General features: G+C 39.8%; 1 protein-coding gene across 12 annotated transcripts in view; it reads left to right on the top strand.

Moving 5' to 3' along the window:
- OXR1 (oxidation resistance 1) overlaps window positions 1–21,175 on the top strand; it is a 349,896-nt gene that overhangs the window by 207,621 nt on the left and 121,100 nt on the right. For 8 of the 12 annotated variants that reach the window (XM_058018412.1, XM_058018404.1, XM_058018486.1 and 5 more), the window contains one exon: window positions 11,187–11,383. In XM_058018412.1, coding sequence (XP_057874395.1) covers window positions 11,187–11,383 — 197 coding nt within the window. Of the gene's footprint in view, window positions 1–3,823; window positions 3,990–11,186; window positions 11,384–21,175 lie in introns of all 12 variants that reach the window. The other 4 variants (XM_058018445.1, XM_058018453.1, XM_058018461.1 and 1 more) reach the window with 2 other exon arrangements.

Here is a 21,175-nt window from a genome sequence, read left to right as displayed (position 1 = left end):
GTGCTTAAATATTTTTTAAAAGTAGATTTTAAAAAATATACACCTTTTAAAGAATCTTACATGAATCGTGTAAGTACTGGAGGACATATTTATTTTTTCTGTGACAGATGTAAGTGGAAAGTCCACCCTGCCTGCTTGAAGTTCAGGCAAGAGGGACACCTGTGTCACCTCCAGCAGCCCACAGCCCTGGCACTGTGCACAGACACAGGCTCCCAGCAGGAGATCTGGTGGTGACAACATTTTCTTTAGTCCAGAAGTGCCTTATTTCCACTAAATGGAAAAAATCCAAACGAATCATGGCATTTTTATTGAAGATGGGTATTTCAAATCAGTGGAAATCTTCTAGCTCTATCTTCAGTGGCTTCTGGCAGCCAGTGATATGCTTTGAACATTGCACATGTAATGCAAGCACATGTCTATGCCTGCTTGAGCCAATTCACTCTCTCTTGGGGATTCTCATGCCCTGGCTCCCACTCCTGCAGCTTCTGTGTCTCCTGCGGCTTCTGCTGCTTGGTGCAGCAGAGCTTCCCCTGTGCACAGTCCCTCTGCAGCCAAGGGGATGTATCATCATCATTGTGGGCTGTGCCTGGAGGGTAAAAACATAAAGAAATACTTTTATAACCTTTATTCTCTGGTGAACACAAAGTAAAAAGTTATTGAAAATCTTCCTCCTACTTCCACAGAACTGAGAAACAGAATAGTTGTGTGGGTTTTCCATTTGTTTTTAAATAAGCAGTATTTCACCACGTATCTGTTCTGAAGTATGTTTCTCCTTTATATATAGATTCTCAGTACAGCCTGTTATTAGTCAGCTTATGAAGGGGCATTTCTTACTTCTTAGGATGACAAGAAATGAAAACATATATGCCCAAGATAGCATTTTCTCAAAAGGTGCCATTAACATACTTCCTGTTTTCTATTTATGTCTGGAGGGCCCTTACCAGGGCTCTGGATCTCAGCTACTGTGCAGCTGCAGTGTCTGAAAGAGCAGAGTGTGGGCTGGCATCCCCACTCAGCCCTCTGGGCCATCCTGGGAGCCCTGGTGGGAGTGCCAGAACCTGCTAGGCCATGTTGAAGACCCTGGGTGAAAAGAGAAAACTGGATGTACTTAATCAGAGCTCAGTGCTTAGAGCAGGAGGGTCTCCTGACAGAAGGCAGACAGAAGGATAATTTTGTCTTAATTATAAAATATTCCTGTATATTTGAAGACCTTTATTTCCCATGTAGTAAAAGCTAACCTGATTTATGAATAAGAAGTGCAAAAAGAACGAGATAAAAATTTATAAAACCTGTGTGGCCAGTACATGGTGAAACTCCCTCAAGTAAACAGAGCTTAAATTAACATCTTTTCAATGAAGGATGTGGTGTATAGATCAAATATTCAAAAAAGCCAAGCAATAGAAAGCTCATTTTATACTGTCTATATGTTTTCTGCACGTTTCACTAAAATGCCAAAATGATACTTGTTATTCAAAATACTTGAATTATACATAAGTTGGAAGGCAAAAATTCAATTCTGCTTTGGCAATGATGATTAAAGATTTCTCATTTTGCCTAGTCTTTAACTTGCCATTGACAAGTTAGGTGTCTCCACAGAGATCTACCTGATATAGTTATATCCTGCAGAACACTCAGGACCAGTTTTTGTTCCCAGCAAGGAGAAATTCTAGATGTTTTAGCCTCCTCATAGAGACTTTGCCCAAAGGGCATTTGAGCCTCAGTACAAGGGTAAATCTTGTGGCTCGAGGAAGAAGTTGTTCCATTTGAAAAGGAGCATGAGGAGAGTTTGGATGATTTCTTGTGAGATTTGTGCTTTTGTTGCCCTGGACTGAGTCCCCTCCTGAGCCCTGTGATCTCTTGGCAGCTCACAGAGCATGGTGCTCACACTCTGCAGCCTCTTAATGCCCTCACCAAGGGCTCTGTGGCTTGCTGCACCTCTGGCCCCAGGGCTGGCGTTCAGCTGCAAGCAGCTCCCTGTGACAAGGCAGAGGCATCAGGAGGCAGCACAGGATGCCCAGCTGCAGGAGGAAGGCCAGACCAAAAGGTCCCCACTTGCCTGGAGGCACTGCAGCCTCAGGGCTGTTGTATCTGCCTGGGCTCAGATGTTGCTGGCTGGATCTCAATCACTGATGGTGGATTATCAATTCCCCTTTCACAGAATGCCTTTATACCTCACTGAATTTTTAGTGGTGAGATCAGAATGTCTCATCCCATTTATATCTCATGGAATAGAGATAATAATGACATATAAATTAGTTTTATATTTCAAATGAGGTCCTAAAGTTGTTTCAAGCTGTATGATTTACTGGGCAGGGCAGAAGAATGTGTAGATTTGCATTTCCATATCTTGTGACAAGCATATCCACAGCCTGTTATTTGAACCTGAGCTGTGGTTGCCTGCTGTGCTGATGATTGTTTGTTGAGATGGTAGAACTAGAACACACAAATCTGTGGTACTGTTAGAGCATTGTAACTTTCAACCTGCTCTGCCATCTCTTTGAGAAGTAAAAAATCCCCTTTTGCTTCCAAATTTGACTACATAAATGTATGCATGTTATGACTGCATATAGCACAGCAATCTTGGGAACATTAAGCGCCCAGGGATATTGCAGCTGACTTGTAAACAACTCAGAAAACAGTCAAGCATAGGGCTGGAATCAGAAATGTAAATGCAATTGCCTGAATTAAAGTCCGTGGATAAAACAGCTTTGTTGATGTATAAATTACCTGCAGCTAGCACAGAAAATAATTGATACTATGCCAAAGTTAATTACATGGAAAAATATTATGAGTTTGTATGGTTTCACACTTAGCAAGGTATTCTGTAAGTCTAAGAGAATACCATGGAGCTCCCAGACCACTGGATGCCCTGGCCCTTGAAAACTCTCAATTCAGTGAATGGGAGGGAAGATGGTAGTGTAGAATGTGATCCTCCACCCTACAGTATGTGTGACAATCTCACAGTAATTTTCAGGGGAATAGGATCTGGGTGCTGGTTGCACAGCCTATAATAAAGCAATTTCAGAAACTTCTAACCAGGTGAAGTAAAGACTTAGAGATACAACCTTGAAATAGTCTGGACAGTTTGAATCCATCTTTATAAATAAAGCTGCAATAGATACAATCCTGCAGCATTAATGAGACAAACAGGAATGAAATAGAAATCATTATCACTTTTAAACCATTATGCAAAAATTTTCTGGGCTGAATATGACAGAGCTGGAAATATCAAGACCCATGAAGATTGTACTGAAGTAGATTTGCATAATGCACTGGAAGAGCTTTTGTGAAAATGGAACTAGTGGGAGTTATTTAAATAACAGTATAGCAGCTATTAACAAAATAGTGAGATTCAAAATAGTAATTTACTTTACACATCTCTTCTAAAACATGTCCAGAATCAAGATATCTGTCAGCAAATAGTACAGCCTTGCAACCCACCTTCTCAAAATTCTGAAAGATCAAGAAATTCTCATCCCTGACAAAACACAAACCTTAGTAGCAGAGCATATTATTTCCACCATGTAAAGCAGCTGTAAAATATTATACAGCCATGGAGAAGCCATATGTTCTTGAGCTATTAATCCTTGCACAGGCTTAGGCGGGAAAAGAAGAATGAATCGTATATGCTATGACTATTGGAGTTGAATTATGTATTTAGTGTGATTGCTGCCATTTTCCTCTCCATCATCGTCATCATCATCACCTCCCTCCTTGCTCCTGCCATGCCTCATCCTCCTGGATGTACATCTCCAGGCCCATGTGTGGTGTGGAGAGCGCTCTGACTCCTTTGCCCGCGGACTCACTAACGCTTCTCTCCCAGGCAGTGAGAATGCCTTGTCACACTTGAACCACAAGTGGATTCTGGATTCTCCCGCTTGGAGTTCATGGATCTAACCTGGCAGCCACCAATCTTTATGTCTTCTGTAAATGATCCTCCAAGGGTTTACCTGTAGCAGTGCTGTCATGCTCCCAGGAATAATCACAAGGTTTGTGTTTATTTTTGTAACTCTTTATTCTGTGATGTGCCCTTGAAACCCATGAGGCTCCAACTTTGTCTATAAATCTTGTTAAAAGGTTGTGGGTTGCCTGTTCCACACAGCAAAAAAAGCTATTTTTCAATTATTTAGATACTATTCATCTTCTCCCTGAAGCCTGGTCAAAACTTCTGGTTGATATTGTCCTTTGTTATAGAGTGAGGGATGGTGGCAATTTTCCTGCATGTGCTGTGGCCACAAAAATAGGTGGTTTTGGTTTGCTTTCTGGTATTCTGACAATTAACAATTGCTGTGTCTTTGCATGGTAATTTTTAGTAATGTGTATAAAGGGAAAAAAGGGTGTTTTGTATGCTTCCTCTACTTGTTCAAATACATAATGCTGAGAGTATAAAGCAAAATACAATATTGAAATGCCTCTTTTTTCACATAGCTCTTATGCTTGCAATGCTTTCTTTGCTGAAGCTGGGCTCAGTGTTTCGTTGTTAATACATACCTGCCACTTTGAATTGCTTTGTGGGCTGAGTAGGTGTGAATTCATTCCTAATCCTTTCCCATCGCCACCCATGTGAAGATCACGTTGTGTTTGCTCTGTGCCGTCAAATGATCTCATATGCTGCTTGCATTTTCTGAAAGCTCTGCTGCATGATCACACATTAAGGAACAGGCTGAAGGGCTTTTCTGCAGGTTTTTGTTTGTTTACTGTGAGACATTGATTTAGTGCCGTCCTAAATTCTAGTTTGCTTTGCGGTGTTTGGTTTCTTCTCCTCTGCAATTCATAATGGCCAATTTGGATTTGAATTGCAAGTTTGTTGCACTCGGTTGCCTGCAGTACTTGGTAGTGGATAATTAGTGGTAATACAAAAGATGGAGCGTGCACTGAGTGGCTCTTTCCCTGTGAAAAACCTCCACCTTCCAGCAATCCCTGGCCCAGGGAAATTGTTTGCTGAAGTACCTGCATGCTTCATAGCCTCTAATGGATGCTTTCTGCCTGACTCGTGTCTTTCTTTTCTGTATCAAGTGATACTCCTGGTCTGTACAATTATTTCTGTCATGCAATTATGTATACACCATTCAAAGAAGTACTTAGCTGTGTTTGCTCCAAACATGTTGCTTGTCTTCCTTTGGTTCTTCTGCAAGTTCCATCGGTGTAAAACCATGTGCCTCCCCCTTTCTGAGTGCTGATGGGGTGATTCCCTGCTGGTAATTCCTTCCCACAGTCTTTTTCACCTTGCGCCATGAGGAACAAACTCATCATCATCACAGGTGTTTTCTTCTGTGCCAGTCTAATTCTGCTGTCTTCCTTTTGGGAGAGGATGGCCAGACCCATAGCCAGGACATACTCAAGAGCATTAAGCAAAAGATTTTCTAGCAGCCCTCCGTGGCATTGCCCCATGCTGCAGGCAGGCAGAAGTGTGGTAAGTGGAGCCTGACTGCAGACCTCAAGCCTTTTGCTTGACCCCTCTGAATTGCCAAAGCAGCCAAAGAATGCCCCAACCAAGTGCAGATCTCTGTCCTGTCTCTGGGGTACAACCAGCGTGTCCACAGGAGAATAAAATAACTTGGGGGCTCTCTGTGCAGACACCAGGGGGTTAGGCCTCTCCTGTGTTTAAGTTGTCAAGCCTTTGTAGTATGGTTTAAAACAGAAGTTTGCCTGTTTTGTTGTTTTTTCAAAATCAGATAAAACCTTGCCGTCGACATCAGTTTGAATCACATTTCTTGCTACAAAGAAATCAAATTCATAACCAGCTCTTCTGAGCAGTTAAAATTCCTAAATGCTTCTCTTAAGAGTGAACATCACTTTTCTAATGAAAGGTTTTGCTTCTCCTATTAACTGTGTAGTAAAATCTCTGCAATAGTCACAAGGGGCATAGAGAGGGGATTTTTGTACTTGGTAGATAAGAATGAGCTAGGCTTTCCTCCAAATCTTTCTTGCAGCAGGGGATTTTTTCTTAGAAATTCACAAAGACTTAATTGTACAGATTCCCAGCTCCTGAGATGCTTCTTTTGGCTGTTTGTTTCCACTGTAAATGTTTTCTTCTTTTTTTTTTTTTTTCCCTTTTTTTCAGTCTGGACTACTAGCCATTAAGGTTTTAGGTGCTTTCAAGATCTCTTTAGAAAATAGTGCCTTATTGTTTTTGTCATCCTGCTTTACAAAAAATGCAGTTTGACATTGTAATATTTTTAAAAATGCATAGATTTTGTTAGGAATGGAATAGGTTTGTGATAGTGAATGCCAGGAATGAAATCCTAATGCTCATAAATTCTAAAGCAGAGTTTCTGGGTAATTCACTGGCCCCAGGACATCCTATATGTATGGAGGCCTATATGTATGGCATACCAAGCACCTGATGATTTTTTTTTTTTTGAGGGAACTGGTAAGAAACTGTTCAAAGTGACCTATTCCTGGGAAGTGCTGCTGGGGAGCTCAGGATGCCAGCTGGGCAAGAGGAAGTAAAAGCATCTGTCAGGTGGTTTCTAAGATGCAGTAGAAAACCTTGCAGTTGTATGCAGAGGAAGGACAGAGAAATAAAGTGCAAGTTCAACAGCTAGTCGCTGTATCTACCTACAGGGATGTCATCTCACACAGCTTGGAGATGCACATTCCTCCTGGATTAGCTGAATGAGCAAACCCTCAGTGATTAGTAACCAGAGGGTGCTGAGAGGCAGATTTGGGATTTGTGCCTCTGTTCAGTAGATTAGAGGTACCAAGGCTGCATAGAAGGTTTCAACAGCTGGAGTTACTGGGATGAGCAGTGTTATGTCCTAGGAAAATACAGTGAGATGGAGACGGAGAAAATGGGAGTTTAATGGCTTATTAGCAATAGTGCAATTGAACTACACAAACAGGTGCATCAAGAGAGTGTTTGAACAGCGTTGTGTCAAACCAAGGTGCTGCTCAGCTGTGTTCCAAGCAAGCACAGACCTGGTCACCAGCAGCTGAGTAACCCCAGCTTTGGCCCTAGGATGTGTTGTCTTGATTACTTGTCAACAGCTGGTCCTTCACAGTTATTCCATCTTAGCTTCTCCTCTGAACGAGCCACTTTTGCTAGGAACATGCCTAACATGTTCCTAGCTTTTCTAACATCCCAAGGGGAGCACAACCAAAATTCACAGAAGCTGACAGTAGCCAGAAGCAGCAGGAACCAGCTCAGGGTTCCACATGTCCCAAAGGCTGCAGATTTTGTTAGCTTTGTTGCATGATTTTCTCTCCCCTGGAGTTCTTATGGTTTAAGCATAGTTGCAGAAAAGGAAAGTTTTGCCCCTTCTACTTCAGATCTCAGTCAAGTTAGGGCTTTTTCCTTGCTGTCAGACAGGCATTTCCCAGCCCCACCAGTGCAGCTCTGTCTTTGCAGCCATCGTTATCTGGCTGTCGGCTGGGAGGCTCCAGCAGCAGCATTTTGTGTCACACCAGGCAATACTGAAAGACCTGTGTTGTCCATTGTTGAAAAGTTAGGTGAAGGCTGCTACAACATACATAGAATAAAAGATAAAAAAGTTTTGCCACAGCATTTCTTATACCTTTTATTTATTTTTCTACAAGCAGGCAGCCTGAAACAAAGGAAGAATGAGGACTTTGATCCCAAGACACTTCGTGTTCAGATTTCTTTCTGACAAGGAATAAATAATTTCAGCCCAACTGTGCAGCTGTAATATATATTAAAAAAACAGCAGAAAACCCCAAACCAAGTGCAACACAAAGCTAGTAATAGAGCAGGATGTTGGAGAAGGGTCAAGCTGATGTAGAATTCATTCTCTTGGCTCCAAAATGCATGCAGAACTCAGACTTACTTTCAAGACGTGGTCTGCTGAAGATACAGTGTTTTTTCAAAGTGTTTTTTCAAACTATTTGCTAGCCATGGCTTTATCAATATACAATTAAGGTGGGCTGAAGGAAGATGTATTAGAGTAAACTGCTTGTTTTTGTCAAGTCATTGCCATAAAATTGTGTCCTTGCTTGAACCTGTGTCCTGCTCAGCTGACCCTGTTATTGCAGTCTGGATTAATTCAGACCCTGTGTCTTTCCTGCCAGCAAAAGCACTGTCACCATGGTTTCTCAAGAACAGTTTAATAATATTACATGCACTTGCTTGGCTGTCATGCTCCTGCTTTGTTAATTTTGGTACTTATTTCTTTGGAAGACTTACTTTTAAATTAGTCTCAACTGCAAGAATAGATAATTTTTGACATTAATTTGCTACAGGTATTTCAACCAAGTCATTTTTTAATCATAAGTCACTTCAAAAAGGCCATGTGAAAATTTTACTGTGCAGATGACAGGAATTATCCCTTTATTCTTATGTGATGGTAGAAGAATAGACAGTGTATTTGTAATAACAATCTGGTGTTCCCCACAGTGCAGCAAGCTATTTTATTAGCTACCTCCAGACAGCTTTATTAATTGGACTGTCCTTCAGACAGCCTTGGTGTTGAAGAATGTGTTCATAACACAGCTGAAAGTATAAATCATAACAGTACTTTTCAGTTTGTAACATTTATTTCCACTCACCTGCTGTCTTCCTTTGGGGCAGAACATGGGCTTGCATAATGCAGGACATATGTACCCTTATTGATCTCAGGATTATGGAGAGGTGCTGAACACTTTGCAGCCTCTTTGCCCACAGCTATTTTGCACAACACAGAAGCAATACCCTGCAATCACAGTGAAATCTGTGGTCTGAGGTAGAGCATGACTTCTTAAAAAGTAGCGATTCTCTTCTCAGAAGTCATCCTTTAAATCTTCAAAGGTTTCTAGTGGTGAGGAGCTACAAAGACTTTTTATATCACCTGAGAGATGGTATATTCAACAATATAGCAGAATAACATTATGATAGAACAGCACTTCACTGTAAATAATTCAATGAAATATTCCAGCCTTCATTTTAGGTAAATATATTTGACCAGCTGTAGGCTTAAAGCTGGAAGTGTTAAAAACAAGGTCTCTGTTTCAGGAACATCATTTCAAGCAAAAGAACTTTCTTTTCTTCTCACATAATGTTTACTCAGAAGATTCCCTGCCCATTCTTGATTTTATATGTATCAGTGCTCATAGTGCTGTTAGTTTATCCCAAGCTGTGTCTCCACTGACTCCATATGTGCGTCCACTGACCAAGGCCCTTCAAGTAAGGATAGTTTTATCACAGTGATAGTTTTATCCCATATCTCTAGGGCACTTTGAGCAGCAAGAGCCATGTAAGCAGCTGGTTTATGTGGAGAAATAGTTGTTCATTGTTTCTCAAAATGTCACTCTTATCAGTCATTAAAATAAGCTACTGGTGTTGCTGCCTGAACACAGCGCAGAGTTAAACCAGAAACCATCAAGGCTGGATACTGCCTACCTCAGAACTTTCAATGAGTTCTGGAGTAATTAAGGAAAACCAAGAAATATAAATCCAATGGTGCAGTGTCTAATTCAGAAAACCCATGAACCAAAATCTGCTGGAGGCTGGAAAGATATCCATTGATGGACTCGTTGGAGATATTCGTCTAGATGATGCAGTATAGCCTTTCTTATATGTAGGAGTGATAAATGTCCCTGTCAACCCAAACTGTTTATGTGGAGCAATTGGAGCTGAGAACCACTACTTCAAATACAAGACACTCTGAATTAGTTCAGAAAAAGGTTCTAGTGAAAATTGAATGACATAGAGAAGTTAATTTCTAATTGCCAATTTTCTAACTTCTAGTCCTTTCTCTGGACTAAGCAATACTCTGTATAAGTATAGTTATTTTGCCCTCATAGTGTAATTATTCTACATACATGTTGATACATTAACATAACTTCTGGAGGCTGATCATGACCTGTGTATTTTCCAACCTATTTAGAGCGGTTGTTACTATTATTACAATATTTAATCAGTTAATATCTTAAACTAGCAGATTGCATAGTCAGTGGAGTAGTCTATGCTGTTCAATTGCAGCCAATAGCTGGAGAAAATGTTTGAAAAATAAGGAATTGCAGAGTTAAGAGGGAGATGCTTAGCATTGAATTGTTAGCCTAATAAAATTATCCTCTAGCATTGCAGAACTTTATCATTTTACTTCCCTCGCTTCAAAATTTCAGCATTGTTATGAGCCCTTCCTCTCAAATCAATATCTCACTGCAATGTCATAAACCTCTTTTATTTCGAGGATCAAATAATGTAGTCAGCTATATATATTTATAGAGACCTAATTTAAGAAACATATTGACAAAATCCAATGTGTATGCTGTGAACTCCATTGTAACAGGTCATTTGTCTCTATTCAATAACTTTAGCAGCATAGTAACTTCTATTTTATGTTGCTAGAGATAGTGGAGATATCAGAACTGTGGTGAATCAGTGACAGGGGTGTACTCACCCCACTCCAAAGTGGGGTTTGAGAGTTAGTTAAGCCTTTCCCTCAGAACTTTGATAAAATGCCTAGATCTGAAGAGGAGTTGAAAGTGAAAATGTCATTTGCCTCCACTTTCAAAAGGATTTTAACAATGTCTCAGGATATATTTGTGCACAAATTGTGATGTTATGTCTGGATGTGTGTGCAACTAGAGAGGTAAAAAACTGGTTTGATAATTGGGGCCAGAGAATAGTGGTTAATAATTCATACAATATCTCTCTGCCAGTAATGATCTGAACACTAATTTCTTCTGCAGAAAAGGGAATTTCTTTTTCTTTGTTGACTGTTATTGCAGTGCAAAAATGATACCGGACTTTAGTGAGATTTTTGAGAAAAAAATGTGTTGAAAATATTGCAGAATGGAAAATGCAGTTGTAGAGCTACAACTGGATTCAGAAGATGATACATAAATTCTTTTCTCTCAAGGCTTTCTGTGACTTTGTGCAAATTATTTAATTTCTTTGTACTTCCCTCATCTGTGGAAACTTAAGCCAAGCAATTTAATGACAGGGTAATGGTGGGCAGCTCGGCTAGGAAATAGATTAGGAACTGATCCTTCAAGCAGCTCTGCGGGCTGATGTGAGGGCAGCTTACTATTTGGAGCTACATGGGAGATGGATGTGCTGTAACTGATTTAGCAGAACCTGAAAGGGGAAATTGATGCAAGGCCTAATTTATCACTGCTGTTCCCTGATCGGCTGTGACATGCATGAATTATTGTACAACGAACAGTAGAATATCACTGTTATTCTACACATAATCTAGGTATAGAATGATGATTAGTAATACTTCAGTGTTTTGAATTGCCTTTAGATTAAAGAAAAAGTCGCAGTCGGTGGATATTAGTGGGCCAGGATGCAACCCAGTGGCAGCAGAAGCTCAGAGCCCTCAGCCCAGCAGACCCTCCCCTGCCCCGCAGACAGCGGCTCCCGAGGAGGAGCAGGAGAGCAGCGCCAACAGCCAGAGGCGCAACCCGCGGAGGAGCGACCTCAAGAGATACTACACCATTGGTGAGTTTCCTTCCACAGGAAAAGCCAAATGTGCTTTCTACTAAAGCAGGGGCTGTTCCTTCATTTGTGGTTTGTTTCTTTTGCTTAACAGCAGCTGGCCTCTAAGTTTACAAATGCTCACAGTGAGCAATAAGTTATCATATCTTAATGCTGATGTCAAATTGCTCCAAAGAATTAACCTGCTTTATTTACCTGAACTCTTTCCTGCTCCTTTTTTTTTTTTTTTTCCATAAGAAGAACTATTGAAGAAGGCATAAAAGGAATTTTGAAAGGGATGCTTTAGAAAAAATGCAATTCTTACAGTGGATTGCACTGGAATTTCAGCAGAGATTGTTTAGAAGGTTCCTGATTAGGCAGGATTTCCAGTTTGGAGAGGGAAGAGGCATACTGAGTGTGAAGAATTTTTTATGGGGCCTATTCATATCTTTTCCTGAATATTTTGGTTTTCTGAATTTTCATCTGGAATGTCAGCATCTGTATGACTCTTTAAAGCCATCTTAGGCACCCCAGAACATGTTTTGCAGCCTGCTTCCCCACAAATAATTTTGAGATTATGCTTCACTCCTTTTGGCAAGGTTGGAAGGGACCACAGTGGGTCATCTGATCTGATCTCCCAGCTAAAGCAGGCTCATCCCAGAGCACAAGGCACAAGATTTTGTCCACATGGCTCTTGAATATCTCCAGTGAGGGAGAATCCTCAACCTCTCTGGGCAGCCTGTTCTAGTGCATGGTCACCTGCACAGTAAAGAAGTTCTTTCTCATATTCAGGTGGAACTTCCCATGCATCAATTTCTGCCCATTGCCTCTCGTCCTGTAGCTTGGCAATAGTTTGTGAACTGTTGAATTATTGCAGTATAATGTGATTGTTTCTTCTGCTCCAAGGGAACTATTAACATGTCTTTCACTTGTCTAAAAGATCAAGAAAAATGTGTTTCCTTAGACATCTTTCACTGTGTTATGTCTGATCCCTTGAAACTGGCTGTCATTGTAAGTTATGTTGCTTTTAAAGAAGGAAACTGCATTAGCAATCTACCCATTTTAATAATGAAATCTTTATTTTAAGTGGTGAGTGACTGTATGTGTTCGCATTTTGTGATGCGCGAAATTTTTTCTCTGTGGTTAAATTTGACTCACTGCAATTTCTTTTGGGACTCTATATACAATCTTTATATTGTGAAGTCCAATCTATATGTGCTTAGAGTGATCACAGGCTCTGAGCCATGGTTGCTCAGGATGTAACCTCTGTGCTGAAGTAACAGAACGTTGTTTGTACATTTGAATAATTTCTGTGGATATTGTGCAGCACTTTTTTGACAGACTTGTTGACTGGAAAAGGCCTCTGAAGGTTGTATAGTCTTGTGTCCTGTTTAAAGCAGGACCTCAGCCAGCACCAGACAGAACAACCAAGGCTTTGTCTTGCTGAGTTTTGACAGTCTCCAGGGGTGGATGCTCCACTGCCTCTCTGCCTGTCAGGCTGGAACATGGACAGTGTGTCCACAGACAACAGCAGTTGTGGGCAACTTGCCCATAAACAGATGCTGGCATTAGTGAACAACAGTTGCAGACCCTAGGGAAGTGTGAGGGGAACAGACCACAGAAAGTGGCCAAACTTGCATGTTTTTTCCAAATATCATCTTCTGTTATCGTTGTACAGAGTATTGGGAGAGTCTAGAGCCATCTGGACTGACCCAGGATGGGAGAGGTGCTGGTTTTCTGTTCTTATACACACAACCTTGTCTGTGGGACTTGTCTAAATCACAAAGATTAAGTTGCTAGAGCCAGTATTGCTGCATAGTGCATTATGTCTGACTTTTGCTGACAGGCAAATTAAAGAGACAAGAGCTGCTCTGTACCTTCTCAAATGTTTGATGGCACATGTTCCTGATGACTGTGAAAACGAATGGTTTAATCTTGGACAGCACAGCACTGACACCAGATGAACATGTTTACTGCACTGACTGAGTTGCTCCAATATTGAGCAGGCTTTGGTAGCTGAAAGAATAATTGTCTTCATAGAGGATATGTTAATTTATGACCTATATCACTCCCTTAACTTAAAATAAACTTTCTGTTACTTGTCTCAAAAATGACTTCTGATATATAAAATATAATCGAATCATTTGTTACTTTCTGAGGATGAATTTACTGACACACCTGTAACGGACCCTTACTCTAAAATAGAAAAACTCCTCAGATTCCTGTGATGTTTTGTGTAAGATTGGCTGTTATACAGCATAAACAAGCACACTGGATCTGTGGCCAACTTAATACAATTACACAGAGGTTTACCTTGTTTTGCCCTTGTTTTCATGTTGTTCTACTAAAAGCAACCTGTGTTCAAGATCAAGTAAATGGACTGAGAAAATATGTTAGAAAAGTAATGCTCTCAGCTCTTTTCTTTTATTTTAAAATTAGTATTCTGTTACTTTAACCTCAGAACAAATTGGCAAATGACAGTGTTTATGGCAGCGAGTAACTGAGCTTGAGCTAACAAGTGCCAAATGTGTTTTGTGTTACTCTCTTGCTCTTTAAGAATTTATTTTAAGTAATTATCACAATGTGTAAGGTACTTTATAGATGTGACAACTGAGTTCAAATACATATAAAAGTATCACATCTATCTTTAGACTTGTGCATATAGACAGTTTGTGCTTTAAAATGGAACTGTCAGCCTCACATTGCCCATTAAACTAAAACTTATTTCGGGGCCTAACAGGATTTGTTAATATCTATCCATTTTATTCAGTAGCCATGCAACATATGATTATGTGTAAGAAATGTGTCACCAGTTTTACTTCATCAATTCATGGGAAGTATTAAAAATATCAAAGGTATTTTAAAAATATGTGGGTTTTTTGATTTGGCTATGCAGAAAGCACTTCAGAGATCTTTCTATAAATCAGACTCTGCAGATCCAGAGATGTGAGCATTTACCTTGCACACATATGCCTTGCAGAAGAAGTTGTAGCAGCTTGTGTATGCTTGCAGATACTGTGAGTAGGCACAGGCAATTGTCTGAGAGTTGGGTTTCTAAAGGCTCTCTAGCACCAGAATATTTTTAATTTTTTGATTGTGGCACCTTATGTGCACACAGATTTACCCAGACTTTCCAAAACTGATTGAGCAATGAGGAAGGAATGTCTGGTAATTCCAAGAGATTTTTAAAATTTCATCAGCGCACTGCTTCTACTTTAGATAGCTATAAACAAGTTACTTATTTTGCATTTCATCTTTCCCACGGACTACACTTCAGGTGCTTTCCAAACTTAGTGAGTCTAGTTGCACTTTTTAAAAGTGGGGGGAAAAGTAGGAAAGAAAGAGAAGAACTGATAGGAGTAGGCAATGGGGAACAAGTTGTATGCTTGGTTGGAATGAAGTAAAAAATGGAGAGTCAGTGAGGGGGATAAATAGCTCTTCCATATGGCAGGCTCAGCAGGCAGGAAGGCTCCAGCACCTCCAGTGCTGAACTGGTGTGAAGAAATTGAGTGGGAACCTCTAGATTAATAAGATGAGTGTAGGAAAAACAGTCTGTATGGTGGGTTGGATGAAGTTTTTTGGAGAACTCTAGAAACAGCACCAAGACCCTTAAAAATAAAACCCTAAAATTAGACTTTTTAGATGCTTCGAGCACTTAAAAATCCAGGCCACTTATTTCTGAAGTGCTTTTTGTTCAGCAACTCCCTCAAAAGAAGGTGCCTGGGTCTTTAGCACTCTGAAAAAGTGGCTGGAATACTAAACAATGGAGAATGATATGGGTAATCTGAATTCAAAGCAGGCTGTATCAGCTTAATGCCCTGTCCAACTAAAGAGCTACAGGCATTTGTAGGTGGCTGCATCTCAGCTGTGTTATTTGTAGGACCCAGCTGAAGGGTAGTGGGACTATTCTTCACAGCATGATGCCCCAGGATATGCTTTTAGCAATTTATTAACGTGAATGAAGTAGTAAATGTCACCCTATAGAGACATGCATTCGAGGTGTATACTCAGCTGGGCAAGCCTGGTGTATCGTGCTTGGATACCTCTAAGAGGACATAGCCAGTGGACTGCCTACCTAATAACCCTGGTTTTGTAGATGTAAAAGGCCTTCTTTTGTTCTCTCTGCCATTAAAATAAAACTGCAGCACTGACATAGAGTAAATTCATGATTTAAAAATAAGAAGGTTGTATAAAAATATTTTTCTGCTCAGGCAAAAGAAATTATGAAAAAGGGCAGAAATTCATACTAGAAAATATTGTAGTGCAGTATTGGTGGGGAGATAGGGAATGCAGGTTTTTTTGGTTTGCTTCTTTTTTTTCATTGTATCTTCTAATAAAAGCCTCAATGCAAGTGTTGCTGATCAGGCTCTTGCTAGCACAGCTCATTTCATTTAGAACAACCATCAACTGCCTCAGGAGACATCTTTTGTTGGCACAATGTCTGTCATCAGTGGAAGGTATTGCTGCTACAACTACACACACTTAGTAGTTTAGACAGAATACCTAAGTATGTATATGTACATAACAGCATAGGGACACTTGGGAAATACTAATTGCCAAAGTTCCTTTCCCTACAGTGGTCCATTTTTTAAAAAAAGTTAATTTCATGTTCCACTTGTAAAAAAAAAAAAAAGAGAAAAAAAAGAAAGAAGCCCTTTTCTCCTTCATTCTCTCTTGCAAATGAGGTCAGTAGAATTCTTAACAGAGAAAATATTTTCTGCTAGCTGAACCTTGCCACATTAGTACTCTGAATTAACTAATATAAAATCAGTGTGGAAGAGAAATTAAGCTTTTGGGAAAAGCAAATCTGAATAAATACATATTAATTGACTAAGTTTCCAAAACAATTGTCTAGTAGCTAATGCCGAAGTGATAACTGGGAAAAGACTGATGTTTATGTGAGTTCCTAATCTTGTTTGTAAGAGACAAAGTTTCAGTGAGTAGTTGCTTCAAATTTAGCTGGGATTAGTTTTTTTTAGGGATTAGTTTAGAATCACAGAATGGTTTGAGTTGAAAAGGACCTTAAAGTTCATCCAGTTCCAATTCCTTTGCCATAGGCAGAGACACCTTAGCACTAGACCAGGTTTCTAAAAGCCCCATCCAGCCTGGCCTTGAGTACTTCCAGGGATGGGATGTCCACACCTACTGTAGGGTAATCTGTGCCAATGCCTCACCACCCTCACAGTAAAGAATTCTCTGTAGTATCTAAACTAAGCCTCTTTTAGTTTAAAGCCTTGTCCTATCGCTTCATGCCCATGCCAGAAGTCCCTCTCCATCCTTCTTGGACGCTCCCTTCTTGTAGGTACTGGGAAGTTGCTGTAAGATTTCCCTGGAACCTTTTCTTGTCCAGGCTGAACAACCCCAACTCTCCCAGGTTGTCTCCACTCCAGGAGAAGTGCTCAAGCCCTGTGATCATTTTGGTGTCTCTCCTTTGGATTCGCTCTAGCAGGTTCCAGAGCTGGAAGCAACACTCAAGGAGGGGTCTCAGAGAGTGGAGTAGTGACAGAAGCACCTTTCTGGACCTTCTGGCCACACTGCTTGTGATGAGGCCCAGGACACATTTGGCTTTTGGGGCTGCCAGTGAACATTGCTGGGACATGTTGAGCTCCTTGTCAACCATTACCCCCAAGTCACTTCTAATAATTTGGTACTTCTAAATGTATTGTTGTGAAAGGAAGATGGATATTCCAAAGAATTTAATGAATAGAAATATAAGTTATAACTGGTTACAAGAATTATTAGTAATGCACAAAGCTGTATAAAACAGTATTTATAAAGTGAGACTATATTAGAAATTATTTTATGGGGAAACCTAAAACATAATGTATCTTTCAAGTGATTAATAAATCCATTCTTCCTGTTATGAAAGGAAGAACTAAATGAAAAGTGATCAGCTACTACTTAGTAGATGCAATTATACCTAACCTTTGGGGTATATGCTTTCCAGTGAGTCTGTTTAAGCTATGACTGTTGCAATGATTTGGAAACATAAATAAATATAATTTTGTTTAGATATGCAGTAGATTAATTTTCTTGCTGTTTGCATACATTCCAGTTCGCTTCCATAAAAATATTACTTTAAAATATGTCAGGAATATCTGTTTAAATGTGAATTCATACACATTTGTTACTAAATTTATATAGCATCACAGAATCTGCCAATATAAAATTAATGTGTGGCATTAATATCAGTTCAAGTGGTGATTTCATATCTCAGAGATCTCTCCCCCTGCTGGAGCTATTGAAGTTGCTGCGAGAGAGCTAGTCAGACATTACAGTGAATCTGCTACTGGACTCAAAACTGGAAAAGGACAACATTGATCCACCTGAAAATACAACCTTATTTACAATCAAGCTGAGAGTTTATGGAGTTTACCTCATGGGACTACCCGCTATCAAGTCACTGTTTAAAAACAGAGTTAGGAGGTTGCCTTTTACATTCTCCTCTAAAATAAGCATAAAATTTGTTTGAAAGACAGACATTGTGACTTGTTGTACTATTGTTTTCAGTGTGCAAACCTCTTCCTGCTCTGCAAGATATGATTTGGGATACTCTGGAAAGATATAATTCTTTTTAGAAGACATTATCTGATATTTGGTGTTTTTACTGTAGAGAGGTTTTCCTGCAAAGAATACTTCACTTTCTTTCCAAATAACATTCTTGTCATTTGGCCATTGAATATATTTGCTTCTACTCTCCTGCATAATTGAATGTGGTTCTTTTTTGTACTGGCTCCCAAATTACTTTGGTTATTTGTTGCTGATACTAGCAAAGCACATAACATGCATAGGTGTATTAGCTGTTAGATAAATGGTGGAGTTTGATGCAGTAGGTGCTGTAAATTTCAGCTTCATCTTCTCACTTTTAGAGGACAGGTGGGAGATGGAGCTTCCAGCTCTGCCTCAGAGCATCCAGATGCTGCTTGGACATGTTTGCAGAGTTTGACTTTGTCCCATTCACTCCATTTATAATTTCTTTATTGAACATTCAGTACTTTTTGAAAAGCATCATTCTGACTGCCTTCTTTAAATATGTTTTCAGAAACTTTTAGAGGAGGAGGAAGCTATTTTCCTAGCACCTCATTACCTGTTTGTGAGTGATAAGGAAAGGGAAATAATTTGTGGAATGTGTGGATAATATGGAAAGTATCTCTCATAGCAACAGTAACTATGCAAAATCCTTACTCATTCAACCTTTCTGAAGATTTTATTAGTGATTCAGATCACATAGCTACTCTGGATGGGCAAGCAAGCATTTATTCATGTCTTTGTTTTTCTCTTTTTTAGTATTTCAAACTTGGAGCCATTACAAGCCAGTTTTTAATGTTGTATTCTTCTTTTGTCCTTTACAGATACTCTGCATATCCTTTGAATTTAAATTAGTTCTGAGCTATAGAGACAGCAACCACCAGAAAAGTGATGCTCATTAATGTCCTTTCATCTCAGTGTTTCCCTTTTCTTAGCATCTGGTTTTGATTTTAATCATATAGAATGGTATCGTATCATCTGCTGAGTCATTTTGGGCAAGAAATATTTCAGGATTTTCTACTTCTCTTGCTTTACGTCAGGATAAAGAGGAAATCTTTTATAGTTCTGCAGACAAGCTACCCAGCTTGCAAGATCAGCTAATCATGTGTACTCTTGGGATACTAAAGTTTGAATCTCTAGGGGAAGAAAAAACAAAACCTGATCTCACCCATAAGCTCTCAGCTCCAAGAGGTTGCATCATCCTCAGTCTCTCTCTCATTGGAACTTTCTGCAGGAGAGAAAAATGACAGAAAAAAAAGGACCTTATTTCTAACATGGCGTGCCTTGAGCACCAGTCTTTTGAGTACTGGGAAATAGCAAAGCCTTCCTCCTAGCAGTGCAAGAACAAAGAGGGAAAATACTGATTCAGTGCTGAAATAGCTGGGTGGTTTAGTGATAGCAGAGGCAGATAAGACTGAGGCTTTTGAATCTGGAGACATAGTTCTGAAAGAACAATTATTACTGGTAGTGGAAAAGGGCTAAGTCAATGATTCTGAGAAAAATCTTGATCCACAGGAGGTGATGGGACCCATTGGAATACATAATAAGGATGCTGAAGGAACTGCTGAAGTCACTGTGAGGTTCTCATTGTTGAAAGGTTATGGAGATCATGGAAGGCCCATGATGTCTTGGAAAAGGCAAATGCTAGACCCCTTTTCAAAAAGGGCCAGAAGGATTTTCCAGGGCTGTTCCATAGGCTGTTCATCTTCACTTTCAATGGTCATCACCTTCCAGAGCAGCCCTGTGTCCATGTTGGGGCACTGTGGCCTAGGTGGTTGGAATCCTTCATGGCTGGAAAAAACTCTAAAGACAGCAGTCACCAAGGCCATCAGGGGCCTTGTGAGGAACAGCTGAGGGAGCTGGAGAAGGGACACGTTGAGGGGCACCTTACAGCATCCTGTTGCTGTCTGCAAGGAGGCTGCCAATGAGATATCTGTAGTCTGCTCTTTGCTGTGGTGCAAGGCAGGACAATGGCACACAGCCAGCCTAGAGATTGAAATATAAGAGGTTTAGGCGTAATGTAAGGAAAAACATTTTTTTCCCCAGTGCAAGAGAATGTACAAAGAGGTTGTGCTGCTTTTAAGACCCAACAACTCCACCTTCCATAAGTACAGGAGTACAGGGAATGTTAGCACACCAAGGCACCTGTTGTGATTATTCATATTTTATTCATTCTGAAATCAAGTGTAATTTTTTCAGACCGCTCAATAATTCTATATTGCTAAAAAATTATTAAAATTGATTATAAAAATGTGTTGTATTTTATAGTTAAAATAAAGTTTAAGGTAGCTGAATTTTTCTGATTCTCCACTCTCAGAAAAAAAAAATAAAAAAATGAATGTTTAAAAGGTCTTAAAATACCTTGGCTCTTGGTCCAAGGGGAGTGTGATATTTCTGATTTAGTGATTGTTTCAGTTCTCTGTATATATATATATATATATCATGAAAGCTATGATTTTGGGGCATTAATCAGAAACTCACTTTATTGATGTTGTCAAATGTCCTCATATGTTTCTTATTTGTTTCCTTAAACTTTCTTTAAATTCATAAAAAGCCCTTCTGAGATGAGGGGTGTGGGGGTAGAAAAAGATATTATGGAAAGGATCAAACCACAAATACTGCTGGTGACCTGTTTGCAGAGTGACTTCCTGACCCTTAGAAGCTGACACTGAGGTGGTGAATGAGGCCATTGAGTTTCCTTGCATACTGCATATATCTGAGCATGAAACTAAGATCAAAATCTGGACTTATTCATTGTAGAATAACTACACTGAAACCAAAGTCAGTATGGAATAAAGTGATCAAATCCATCTGTGCAGGGACACATCCTGAGGCACGACCCACCTCAGTATCCACCACCTGAGATGATGGGGTGGGACCTTCTCCCTCCTGTTCAAGGAGGTTGTTTTCCTGTGAGAATGATCCAATTCAAAGATGTAATTCAAGCCATTTATACTGTGCCAGAACAGACCTTACCCATTACCTAATATTTCTGGATCCTTAACATGAGGGATTATCCAATACCTTGAAGCCTGCACTGAGCTTCAGTCATTTTATTTCTTCCTTTTAAACAGATTTTTACCCTTTCCTATATTCATGTTTTCTGATTATTTATCATATTATTTTGCTAGATGTTGCTTGATAAATATTGCTAGATAAAGATTTTGCTAGATAAATAAGAGTCCGATGTGATTTTCAGGAGACAGGTCTTCTGAGTTAGGATCACCCCCAGAACAGCTTGCTGTGAAGGTCCTTTTGTGTTTTAGCAAAGTGGCTTGTTGTTTTGCT

The sequence above is a fragment of the Melospiza georgiana genome, chromosome 1 (assembly GCF_028018845.1).
Source record: "Melospiza georgiana isolate bMelGeo1 chromosome 1, bMelGeo1.pri, whole genome shotgun sequence".
Taxonomy (NCBI): Eukaryota; Metazoa; Chordata; class Aves; order Passeriformes; family Passerellidae; genus Melospiza; species Melospiza georgiana.
The sequence above is the reverse complement of the archived record's forward strand: the minus strand, read 5'-3'. Positions and strand labels throughout refer to the sequence as shown.